We start from the raw sequence: 12,293 nt of genomic DNA, 5'->3' as shown, positions 1-12,293 counted from the left end.
CAGACCTTTGTAAAACCAAAAATGAAAGATCAAGTTACAACTAGCCTAAGGTGGGGGGCTTACTTTTAAGGTTGGAGTTGTAGAAATACTGTCAACTTTGATTTAGATTTTATTTGATTATTTCAATATGTCAAAAAGAAATTTAAAAAATAGATACATTGAAGAAAAAAAAATGCAATAAGAGACTAAAAGAGAAGTGTTTCCAAGAAAAAAAGTCTTGACAACAGCCGAGCCCTGAGAACCCCAAGGTCCAAAACATTAATTTGATTGATATATTCATTAATATTCATTATATGAATGTACCTGTCTGAACACGAAAGTCGCGTCTTTCAGCATCCTGCTTATAGAAGTGAGGAGCCAAATATCTTGTGGTTCAAAGTTTCTAGCTCAGGGTTTCAGTTAAAGCAGCAAAGAAATACTGTTGAAGAGTCATTCAGAGACAAACACCACAGCGCTTTGACCCGGAATGCTCTTGCATTGCAAAAGATTGGTGATTGTCATAATTATAAAAAAAAAGTATCCATTTACTTTACTATTGTGTTGTACACCATGGCTGTAACCAAGGTGTATTTAAACACTCCACCGTAAACTGTCATGAGCTGCTGCAGTGCTTGGCTAACATTACTACTAGGAGCTTATTTACAAAAGTATTGACCCACTTTCCTACTTGTCCTCATTCCAAATGTGACAGTGATGTAGAAGACATGTGAACAAATCCCGGTAGTGTGGCTGTAGCTATAGCTGTGAATTTTTTTTTAAAAAGGAACCCGTTTAATTTTGTACTTTCTCTTTGTATCTTGTCTTTTCTACACATCCAAGCAGTTATTAAAGGATCAGTGTAACAGATTTAGTCCGTTTTTCCCCCCAGTACTGTGCCTTGAAGGTTATAGTAGAATTAATTTAGCTAAACACTTCTCTTTTTTATCTCCTTCTTTTTATGATATAACCACCAGTAGGACGTACTGTAAAGTGTTACCAAGTTTTCTTCAAATAAGTGTTCTCCATTCTCCTGGAAAAATGAAGGAGGATTTGTGAAACAGGGTTAAATAACACACGAGAAGAAGAAAAGTCAAAAATACAGTGTCGTTTTTTTTTATTACCGTTGATTTTATTGAAAGTCGGGGTTACAGTGAAGACCTTAAAGTGAGGTAGAATTCCCCCTAACAGCAGATCATGTCTACGATAAGGCTACCCTAAAGATTTGTGGGAGGCGTAAAGAAAGGACCTCCTCTGCAGCAGTGGATGCTTGTCATTCTGAGGTTTCTCCACTGGCTCAGTGTGGGAGGGAGCACCGAACAGAGCGCTGACCTCTGTCTAACACCGGAGGCACCGTGAGTCCAGCTTCTATTTCCTGAACTGAACAACGGGAGCTGGGACTTTGATGTCCTGGCCCTTCTCCAGCTTCTTCTCACACTCAATCAGGTAGTTGACTCCATCGACTAGCATCTGGACCAGCTCCACCTGCAAACACACACACACACACACACTCATAAAGTTCATTTCTACAGCAAAACAGTGACTCAGATCAGCTTTTTATGAGTCTGATGATGGAAATGGAGTTCCCCGAATAACATGAACAAATAAACAGCAGGAAGAAAATATTTCTTCATGCAACATGACTGATCCTCACCTCAGATTTACCCAGACGGTCGTTGTTGGATATGTCAAAGGTGTCTCCAGTAGCAGCCGTGTCCACCCCGCCCGTGCCTCTCTTCTGCAGCCGCAGGTGGTCGAGGATTTTGGAGAAACGTTGGTCCTGCACAGTGTTTTCAATCATTTGTTACATGGTGCAGTAAATTGTAAAAGAAACATTGTAGAACAAATGTTAATAAACCATATACTTAATTACATTTACATTTTTGGTAAAAGCTTTGGGCTAGAGTGGAGATTGTGTTGATTCTTGACCTCAATTTAATGGAGCTTCCTCTGCAGAACACATTTAGAGTCTGGTTTCATTTCTTCACACAAACAGGAGTAAAAAAGTTGTTGGGGACTATTTTTTATTTGATACTAATCCACATTTGGTGCAGCAGGACAGTGTATATGTGGGACTGATTCATAATAAACTACAGTGTGTGTGTGTGTGTGTGTGTGTGTGTGTGTGTTCATGGTGATGAAGGAACATGTGACCCAGTGTAACAGTGTGTTTAAATGTTTTACAGGGATGAATAAGATATATCAGGCTTTGATGAACAAACTTTACTTGTTAGTAGGAGACATTCATTGTTAGTTATAGTTTGAATGGAATTTATAACACACAGAATAAAACACAGAATATCACAAACGTTTTTTTTAATTTCTCCGAAAAATTGAACTTTAATCATCTACAGCTCCATGAGAAGTGCACAAACTCCATCGCTGCAGACGATGAACTTAACCAGAGAGACTATTCTTGTTAACTTGGTTAAAGTTGTGCCTGTGTGTGTTTCCTACAGAGTTGTGACTGTTCCCGAAGCGGGACAGCTGGTGAGTCGTCTGAAAGTGTGCATGTATTACCTTGCTGAGTTTTGGCAAGCGCACGTGCACGCCCGCCCTCAGGCCGGTGCCCAGGTTGGAGGGACATGTGAGGATGTAGCCCAGATGCTCGTTCCACATGAACTCCCAGCCTCTCTCCTGGATCAGATGCTCCACCTGTATGGGATGTGACATGCACAGAGTTGATCAGTCACTTATATTTCCAAATTTGGACCATTTAATCTGTTGTAATCACGAATGCTCCAAGATGTTATTTTACACTATTGCTAAGAGTGAAAACTTGAAATATGTTTGACATATACTTTTAACTTCAGGCTTAAATAAAGATTGAACATTGACTGGACAAACTAAACACATTTTGAGTTTTTATGACAACTGAAGGCTACCACGGGTTCTCTTTCATGTTTGGAAGCAAGGTTGAGGTGAGGGGGATTCAGCTGCAACAGGCAACTTCACCACTAGATGTCAGTAAATTCTACACACTGACCCTTTAAGTGATCAGTGCAAGTTATTTTTCATCAAACTACAATGTGTGTCTCCTCGAGGTCTAAGCATTCCTTAAGCTGTATTTTACGAATATATTTTGAATATTAGTCAATTTGCTTGCTTGCAGTTCTCTTCTTCTCTGCCTTCGTTACCATGTTTCCTGCTGCATTACTGCCATCAACTGCTCAGTCCATGAAATAGTATGATACCAAGATTAGGAATGTGTTTTGCATTGTGCACAATACAAACAAAACAGGGTCCCAATATGTGTACTAAGACTTGGTATCAACATGTGTGGCCACATATTGACGCTGTGTGAATGCAAATGATGTACGTGATTATTTGCATATAGTGCGGGGAGGTGAGATCCCATCCCAAGTGTTTGGCTGTGTACAGCTGTGATTTGAGCTAAGTGCTAATGTCAAGGTATTGGATCCAAGGATGAACAGAGTATGAGACAGTTCATCCTGAGGGGAAGATGAATGTCCACATGCACAAAACCTCCTGGTAACCCCTCCAATAGTTGTTAAGATATCTTAGTTTTACACAAAGTCCACATCTATCATCCTGTCTCTGTGTTTGTGTTTGTGTTTTTGTATGCTCCTCTCTACCTGTTTGAGTCCTCTGCAGAATCTCTCAAACACTCTCTTCATGTTGCCTCCCTTCTCCATGGAGATGACTCGGGTGTGGTCCTCCTCGTTCACCCAGATCAGGAAGGTCTTCTCATTGTTGTGCCTGCAGAAATCCAGCTACAGGAACTAAATAAAGAGCTCTCTGGGAAAATAGCTGCTTTCATTTCCAGAGATGACTCACATAGGTCATGAAGGAGCAGACTTTCTTATAGTCATTCACATATTCATGCTACTTGGAAACATACACACACACACATGCTTCTACTGAGCTTCACATGATGTAGTAAGATATTTAAAAAGTTGAACACATCACTGGCACGCAGGGGCATTGCAAGAGGGTAGGCAGAGCAGGCAATTGCCTGGGGCCCAAAACTAAGAGGGGGGTCCCAGGATCCCTTTTGCCTGGGGCCCCCAAGGTCCCTTCATACACTCCTGCTGGCATGAGTCAGCATGTGGAGGTTAGAGTGTAAATGGTGACACAGCAGACATGCAGGCAGGAGAGACGAACAGACCCTACCAGATGCCCCTGGCGTCTGGCCAGTCTCTGCCCATAAAGGCACAGGTCAACAGTGGAGAGACAGGCTTGTCAAACAGGAAGTGGTCCTGAGGGTGGGAGGGGAAAACATAGGGAGGGGATGTTAAAGAGGAGTAAAAGGATTGTTCTATAATTTGGTGACAACAGCAGTGGTGGAAGAAGTACTCAAATACTTTACCTAAGCAAAAGTATCATTATGTAAATTATGTGTAAAAAATACTCCCTTACAAGTAAAAGTCCTGCATAAAAAACTACAAGTAAAACTAAGTAAGCAGAAAGATGTGAAAATCCAAGTTGTGGTTTGGTCCCTCTGACGTCTGTATTATTATACATGGCATGATTAAAGGGTTAATACTGAGTGAGCAGTATGTTAAAGGTTAAGGTTAAGGGAAGTCTTTATTGTCCACGAGGGGCAATTTGGTTTGCAAACAGTGGTCACACAACCAACACACAACTCATACACATCATAAGAGTGCATGGAATTCATAAATACATATAATAAACAAGACGTCATCATGAAACTAGTTATATAACTGAGGGGACAAATGATCCCAAATATATTTTTGATTTGGCCTTCCCATGGTAAGTGTACCTCCTGACTGATGGCAGAAGTCGAAATTCTGCACGAAGAGGGTGTTGAGGGTCTGGTAGGATGACCATTGCCCTCTAGTGGCTCTAACTTGGTAAACATGGCAGAGATCATTCAAGTTGGTGCCAATAATCTTTTGACAAAGTCAAACAGCCTGTTTTTGTTGACCGTGCTAAGGTTGCCAAACCAACAGATCATTGTCAAAAGTTAAAATCGATTCAACAAAACATGATGAAAACATTTTCAAGAGTGAACTGTGAACTGTTAGTGTTGTAGCTGCTGCAGGAGGAGCTGGTTTGCCCTCCAGACTTATGTATTGTTTTATACACAGGGACTCCAGATAAATCGGAGGAGTCATCCTGTTATTCATTGCAGAGGAAAAAGAAAAAACAATGGTTCAGTTTTACAATTCTGTTTTTTTTTGTGGAGTTTTTCTTCAATCTTTGTGTTTTTGTAGTTGATATGTTGGATCATTTGAACATTTACTCAAATGAAACCATGTGAGAAAAAAATATGAAACTATTTGCTGGGCGTCACAGACATCTGAAACATGAGCCCGACCACACACTGCTGTTTGGAAGACGTCAGGATGCAAAATGGTTGGAGACACTGATTTCATCTTTCATCTTCAGTGTGTTGTAGTTTAAAAGCTTGTTATATTATCCATAATGTCCAAATGGAAATAGTGAAGTAAAGTACAAGTACCTCAAATTAAGGACAGCAATTGAGTAAATGTGCTTCATTTTGACCACTTTACTCACTGGTGATTCAGTACTGATTTTGGTACTTGTGTTTACTTCAGTATTTATCTGCAGGTTGGCATGGTTACACACGTTTTTTTAAATTCTCAGTCATGTAGAACTTTGAATGTTTTACTTGAAAGTAATTTTACAACAAGGCACTGCTAATTTTCCTCGAGTGAAAAGAAGAGTGCTTCTTCCTCCACCACTGGAAGAATCTACAAGCTCCTCCTACAGTGGAGAGCAGGAGAACTGAGTGAATGAGTGCACGTCACAGATCAGGAGCTCTAGGACAGGAAAAGGCCATGTGGGTCAGTAAAGTTCAGGGTGGGAATGCTTTGAACTGCATTTCCTTCCTTCACTGTGGATTTCACAGAACAACATCAGCCTTACCAGATGCCCCTCGCGTCAGGCCAGTCCCGGGCCATGAAGGCCGAGGTGAGTAATGGAGACACAGGCTTGTCAAACAGGAAGTGATCCTTATGTGGCGCAGCGTGAAACGGTCAGAGCAGAAAGGTCAATAAAACTGAACCTACATTACCTCCTGGACTATGTGCATTTGTATCGCAAGCTGTCAATAATGTGATTTGAGCAGGGGGGAAAAAGGAATGGTAAAAAATTATACAGCAGATATAAGATAATTTGACTAATAATTTGAAAAAGGCTTATGTCATTTATATTGTGACTTTTAGTCCTTGTGACTCATGCTCTAAACCTTTGTGATGCAGCCTTTGTATAAATGGGAAGCGTCCTAGTACAGGCTGAATCACTCTGACATTATCAGGGAGATCTTGTCAGACTTAAAGCAACAGTTGAGAAACGTTTGAAATACACTCATTAGCTTTCCTGCAGAGACGAGTAGTAGAGACGAGTAGATTGATACCACTCTGATATATAACCTGAAATTATGAGACAGAAACAATACTTTCTCCCCTCCAGGCTGGTTTGAGAGGGGAAATGTCCACGTGAAGGCGAAGTAACATGCTCGACTTTAAGGGATCACAAGCCCAAAAGGGTGAGAACCATCAATTAAAAAGATTTTTTTCATGTCAAATTAAACCAAAAAGCTTCTCCATCACACTCAATGTAAACACGACACTTTGTAGCTGAAATCAATGTAATTAAGCTCTAAAATGTAAGAATCCCCAATAAGATTCTATGTGAGTTGTTCTTTCACATTAAACATGATGGTCCGAGATCTCAGGGACAAGGGAAACAATTTTCTTGCTCCTTTGAATAAGCCAAGATGAGACTCACGTCAATGAGCTGCTGCTGCTCCTGATCCGTCATGTCCCCCAGGCTGTAATAATGTCCAGCCAGGTCGTCCTTCAGGCCGGCCAGGGCCGTGACAACCACCCGCTCCACCTCGCGACGCTCGGCCCTCGAACAGGCCGGGGGGAGGCTCAGCCCGCGGATACTGCGTCCGGTCCTGACACGGGACGAAAGGACGTAATTGTCATCAAACACGCCGTTGGTTATCTGGAAAGGAGAAAAGAAAATATGAAAAGCATGTTGAAGAAAATATTTTACAGGTTCAGGAAATGTATGGATGGAAGGGTAAGGGAGTGGTGGGGCTGTTATGATGGAAACACCTTGGAGGCTTCCAGATCAGTCGGGTGTATCATGGTTCTGGGGTCGTAGCCGTTGTGCCTGTCTTTAATGATGGGGTCGAAGAGCTCAGCAAACACCTGCAGGGAACAGTTAACAGGTCAAGTGTGCATGTCTGGATTCAAAAAGTGTGTGTGTGTGTGTGTGTGTGTGTGTGTGTGTGTGTGTGTGTGTGTGTGTAGAAATACTGATCTTTGAAAAAAAGGAATTTCCAAGATTAAAAAGGAACTTTTAAGCTCTACACTGAATTTTGGAGTCATTCATTGATTGACAGATTGATTGAGAACAAGCTGTGACCCTCGACCTCTCTTACCTCGTAGCTCTCCTCGTCACCAGCCACACACCCCACCGTCTTGATGAAAGGGTGCCCGGGGTTGTCCACTCCAGTTTGGATGGACTGGTCCAGGGTCCAGTTGTTGGGGGTGACCTTGTCCCTCAGTCTGGCATAAATGGCCGGAGTCAGAGAGGAGGCCATGCAGTTGTTGTGTTTCCTCAGGTCAGGGTAGTCAGAGCTACAGGGGTATAGACAAGATTTCGTGCTTTCAATGCAGATCTGCTTTTAAAGAGTTTCTATCCCCAGTCCATCAAACATCAGATGCTAAAACCATTTCCTCCGATCCCATCCCACCATCCAGTTCAAAAGGAAATTCACAGTAGGACAGTAAGGCGCTCTCAAAATGTCACTGTCATGAAAACTAAATTCTGACTTCCATGAGAAGGAGACCCCAGGACTTTACATGTCAGACCCCAGTCAAACAGAAACCAGCCAGTGCTCCCAATTTGAAAATAATAGTTTATTAATTGATTAGTCAACTGGTATAAAATTATTGGGAAACAGTTTAGATCATCTTTAAAATGTTAAATTCATATTTTAAGCATTAATACCAAAACATGAATTGATTCAATACAAATATTTGCTAGTTTTCATAGTTTTCAGTGACAGTAACATTTTGGGGGTTTTGGATGTTAGCAAATCAGACAACATAAGCAATTTAAATACATCAACTTGGTCTTAAGGGACTAATGATGGACACTCTTATCGGACATTGTATTGACCAGACGCCCTATTGAAAATACAAAATAATGATTGTAAGCAGCCTTACAGTACTTGTATGATGGTGTTTTCTGCGTGTTCACAAATTCAAATGCTCAAAAACCTCTGCTCTGACACAGGCTTAATACCAGGGCCACAACCTGGAGGACTGAAGACCAGTCACAGGGCGAGTGAGTCAAAGGTAACGCAGATGAAACCTGAGAGCGTTGGTGATACCACAGGACGGTGCCAACGTGGCTGCTGGGACCTCTTCGTACTCACTGGAAATGTGCTGACATGAACCGCACGGTCACAGCGGGCCTCAAAACACATCTGTTGATTCTGTGCAGTTTTACTTTTGAAAAACATACAAATGAGCTCATGAAGTATTTCTACTGAATGTCGCCTCAGTTGCTTCTCTGGTGGAAACATAAAGCAGTGAGTCACTCGTCTGAAATGTGCAAGTGATGTGAAGCACGTAGTCAGTGTCTGTGTTGTCAGGGCAGATAATAACAGAGCTTGGACCACTCGCTGACTCACCAAGGTCGTCCATCCACGGGAATTTGAGAAAAACCCAGAGAATGAAGCCTCTTTCTGTTCTCTGCCCAGTGGATCTTTTCATAAAGGGGCCACAACGTATTATATGTCCAACATCCATGCACCAATACCTGATTCAGTAAGGTGCAAATTTATGTCATTCCTTGTTTATTGCTGTGCTATATTGTTGAGCAAAGCCACACATGATTGAATATATGTTGAAAATGTTCTTCTTCAAAAAAGCTTAGAAAATTGAAAACAATGTAAAGGCCCTACAAGGAGATTTTAACTGGTTATGAAACAGTCTTATTTTAATATTGCTACCGATGACCTACAATAGAAAATGAGACTATAAGGGAGACAAATTGACTTTTTCTATAAACTATTCTTAATGTGTGTGGTCGGGGAGGGGCAACGATTTACGGCAGTGAGACTCCAGGTCTCTTACAAACAAGATGGATGAGATCAGAATGAGAATTACGATACATTACCTCACCGCTATGCATCCTGCAAACAGCTGTGTGTAATGTTGTGGTTTGATATTCCAGCCAACTTTAAGCCCCATGACTGACTTGGTATAGTCTCAGGTGGGATGTTCCATTTGCCCACAAGAGGATGGGGAGGTATGGATTTCTCATACCTGTGTAAATGCATTTAATACTCAATGATTATGTTAGATCAGTTCTAACATTGTTAGAAGATTGTGTTAATTGACAAATGGGTTAATATTGAATGTATCTTCATTTTTATATTAATATGTTGTATTTTGAGCTGTGGTACGTGCGCCGAGGAATCTCTCTCTCTCAGTCTGCATTTGGAGCAGAGAGACAGTGGTCTGAGAAGAGGATGTAAACTGATGCAGTCCTTGTTTCATGTTACATCATTACAGTAAAAAGACTCTGCCTCCTTCGTACTGTATCTGTGGCCTTCATGTTGGCCTGTCTTACCTGGGAGGATACAGCATCTTCTTCGCCTCGGCAGCGAGAGAACTGTTTTCACTCAACAGGAAGCCAGTCGCCAACGTTCCCGCGCCCAAGCTGGCCAACAGCACGGCCGTGTTGCGGCCAGAGATCATTCGTGTGAAAGAGTTCGCCATCTCTCTGCTGGTTCGTCAGACTCTGTCAGTAGCAAAAGAGCTGCAGAGAAAGAGGGTCAGTGTTCTGTTAAACTCTTCAAATGTGATGAATAAAGAACAAGGAAAACAATGTGGAAGTTCACGCAACAGCACTTAAGATTAGAAGGATTGACTGAAGCCTTTTTCATTTATGCTTCAGAGTCACAGGGTCACAGCTGCATGGCTACCAGCCAACTGGCCACATCCAATCATATTCGTGATGGTGTACAGTACCGCCATTATATTTTCACTATCTCACACCAGTACTAATTATATTTTAGTTAGATTGTATATTTGTAATTTTGTCTGTCTTACTACACTTACTACCCAGGTCGTAACCACGAGCTCACGAGCTCACTCCCGGCACAGGTTTTTGTTCGATACATTAACAAGATTAGAGGACATGAACGTGGCAGACGCTCTTAGCCTCTTAGCATTATCACAGACTCCCAGTACCAAAGAATGGCAGGTTTCATATGACCACTTACGCTTCAGTCATTACTAATACCCGAAGAAGAGTCAGTGAGGGAGGAAAGAGGAGGCAGCTCTCATGCACGGCTGGAAATAAGACCACAATCTTCAGTTTAAGTCCATCAAAACCGATCCAAAATGTTACATTTGACTAGGTTTCATGAAACTTGTGACTGGAAGGTTATTTTCCAGCTCGTCCTTCACAGAGACCATGCGGCTGTGTCTTAATATAGAGGGAAGCTGTGAAGACGTCATCACTCCTGTTAATCCTGGTCAGAGGTGAGACATGGCCAATCAGTCCCCTGCACTGCTAACTGGGGTGGAACACATTCACCCAGTAATTTTATTTACTGACTCTTTATCCCTGACTCTTTTCCCTGCCTCAGTCTGTGGAGGTGAAGGACTCTGGTCTCTTTGGGTGAATGATAATATTATTTATAGATCACTGGACGGCAGTTGTGCTGCCAGGATCCACTGCCAAAACCCAAACTGGCTCAGGACTCGGTGACATTCAAACCTGGTCACAAGACCGGACCCTCATGAGGCCAAGTCAGCTGGACAGAGGGATGGAAACAGGGACAGAGGCAGGTAAAGAACATGGAACAGCAGAGATGGTTATTTAAAAAAAATAGGATAAAGAGAATTATCTTTATTTATCTGTCACTATCGTTATGTAAGTTGCAACAGGAAACATCATCCCTGGCTGCATGTTACAAGTGTCCTCTGGTGGTAAAGTCTCGACTGCTAACTGACACTATGGATCACATGGTCTTATGGTCAGGATTACACCAAAACCACCTCAGACTCAGCCTGTCTTCCCCCTGATCAGTATGACCTTTTAACTCCCAGGGAGGTGGGGGGGTTTACGTGCCGGACGGGACATAAGACCAGCCTCGTCCTCTCCAAAGGACACAGATGAGTTAACACTGCCTCCATGATTTAAAATGATTAAGATTCAAAGAAGAAAGGAAAAGATTTTCATAGTAACTGTGAAAGAAACAAATAACAATATACGTATATATATAGATAAATATATATGTGTCTATGAATATACTTTTTTTTTCTTGCTTCTTATTACGCCTTGCATTTGTATTTTCACAGCTACATGTCAAGTCATCATCACATGCCTCTATCCACCTTTGACATCTTAAACATTTTGATTCTCGAAACATGCACACACTGGTGATCCCTATTAGATTAACTAGTAACATCAAAAGCATACAAAAATATCTAAGTGTATAAAATAATATAAAATATAACCCCTATCTTCTTTGATACATGATCTACAGATGATTTCACAGACAACTTGAGATGTACTTGTAAGTACAGGAAGCTAATGAAGAGTTTCTGCGAGAGAAAGAAGAAAAGAAGGTACGGTACCTGTGGAAAAGCTGCTCTGACTTCTTGCTGAAGGTCTCTTGTTAAAGAGCTTTTCACACTCCTCTCACTGGGGGCTCCACCCCCTCATGCGGGATTAAAAACTGGAGGCCAATCATAAGTTCAGAAACACGCAGTTATAAACCAATAGAGGGCCACAGGGATGAGCTGCAGCAGCACAGGCTGCTCATGTTGAGCTATGACCACGAGGGTCCGATATCACTCTCCAGTTTGACCTTGAAAATATCAGCTGAAGCCGCTCACACATACACATGATCTCCCTCCTACTATTCTACTTCTTCCACTTCCTGATCTCCCTGGTGACCCTGACAGGTCCAGACACACACACACACACAGAAACTTCAGAAAACACATCCAAATATAAAACAAGGTAAACTAGATTGCTTATATATAACATGCCTACTCACATATACAACTATTATTGGATATGACTATATCATTACTCTGCTCCCTTCATCTCTGTCAGACATTTTCTTTCGTATAAACTCATCTCATCAATGTTGTTAATATCATTATTTTGTTGATGTGCTACACAAAGCATCTATGACACTCTTGTCCGTCCTGGTAGAGGGATTCCTCACATGTGAGTCTCTGTGAGGTTTAACCTCTTAATACGTTAGTTCTCCCTTACTCTAGCTGAGGGTTAACGGCACAGGATGTCGCACCTTGCTAAGC

General features: G+C 41.8%; 1 protein-coding gene across 2 annotated transcripts; it reads right to left on the bottom strand.

Annotated features, from left to right (window-relative positions):
- Positions 1–1,083: 1,083 nt before the first annotated feature.
- ckmt2a (creatine kinase, mitochondrial 2a (sarcomeric)) lies at positions 1,084–11,756 on the bottom strand. 2 transcript variants are annotated; one of them, XM_035184657.2, is made up of 10 exons: positions 11,601–11,756; positions 9,583–9,771; positions 7,379–7,577; positions 7,050–7,145; positions 6,715–6,936; positions 5,851–5,936; positions 3,573–3,696; positions 2,497–2,631; positions 1,631–1,756; positions 1,084–1,461 (listed from the first exon to the last, which is right to left on the bottom strand). In XM_035184657.2, the coding sequence occupies exons 2-10, from the start codon at positions 9,729–9,731 to the stop codon at positions 1,345–1,347; spliced, it is 1,254 nt and encodes a 417-aa protein (XP_035040548.1). In that variant the 5' UTR covers positions 9,732–9,771; positions 11,601–11,756; the 3' UTR covers positions 1,084–1,344. The 2 variants fall into 2 exon arrangements, with proteins under 2 accessions (XP_035040548.1, XP_035040547.1); XM_035184656.2 differs by lacking the exon at positions 5,851–5,936 and adding an exon at positions 4,111–4,196.
- Between the last annotated feature and the right edge of the window lie 537 nt (positions 11,757–12,293).

The sequence above is a fragment of the Hippoglossus stenolepis genome, chromosome 18 (genome assembly GCF_022539355.2).
Source record: "Hippoglossus stenolepis isolate QCI-W04-F060 chromosome 18, HSTE1.2, whole genome shotgun sequence".
Classification (NCBI taxonomy): Eukaryota; Metazoa; Chordata; class Actinopteri; order Pleuronectiformes; family Pleuronectidae; genus Hippoglossus; species Hippoglossus stenolepis.
The sequence above is the reverse complement of the archived record's forward strand: the minus strand, read 5'-3'. Positions and strand labels throughout refer to the sequence as shown.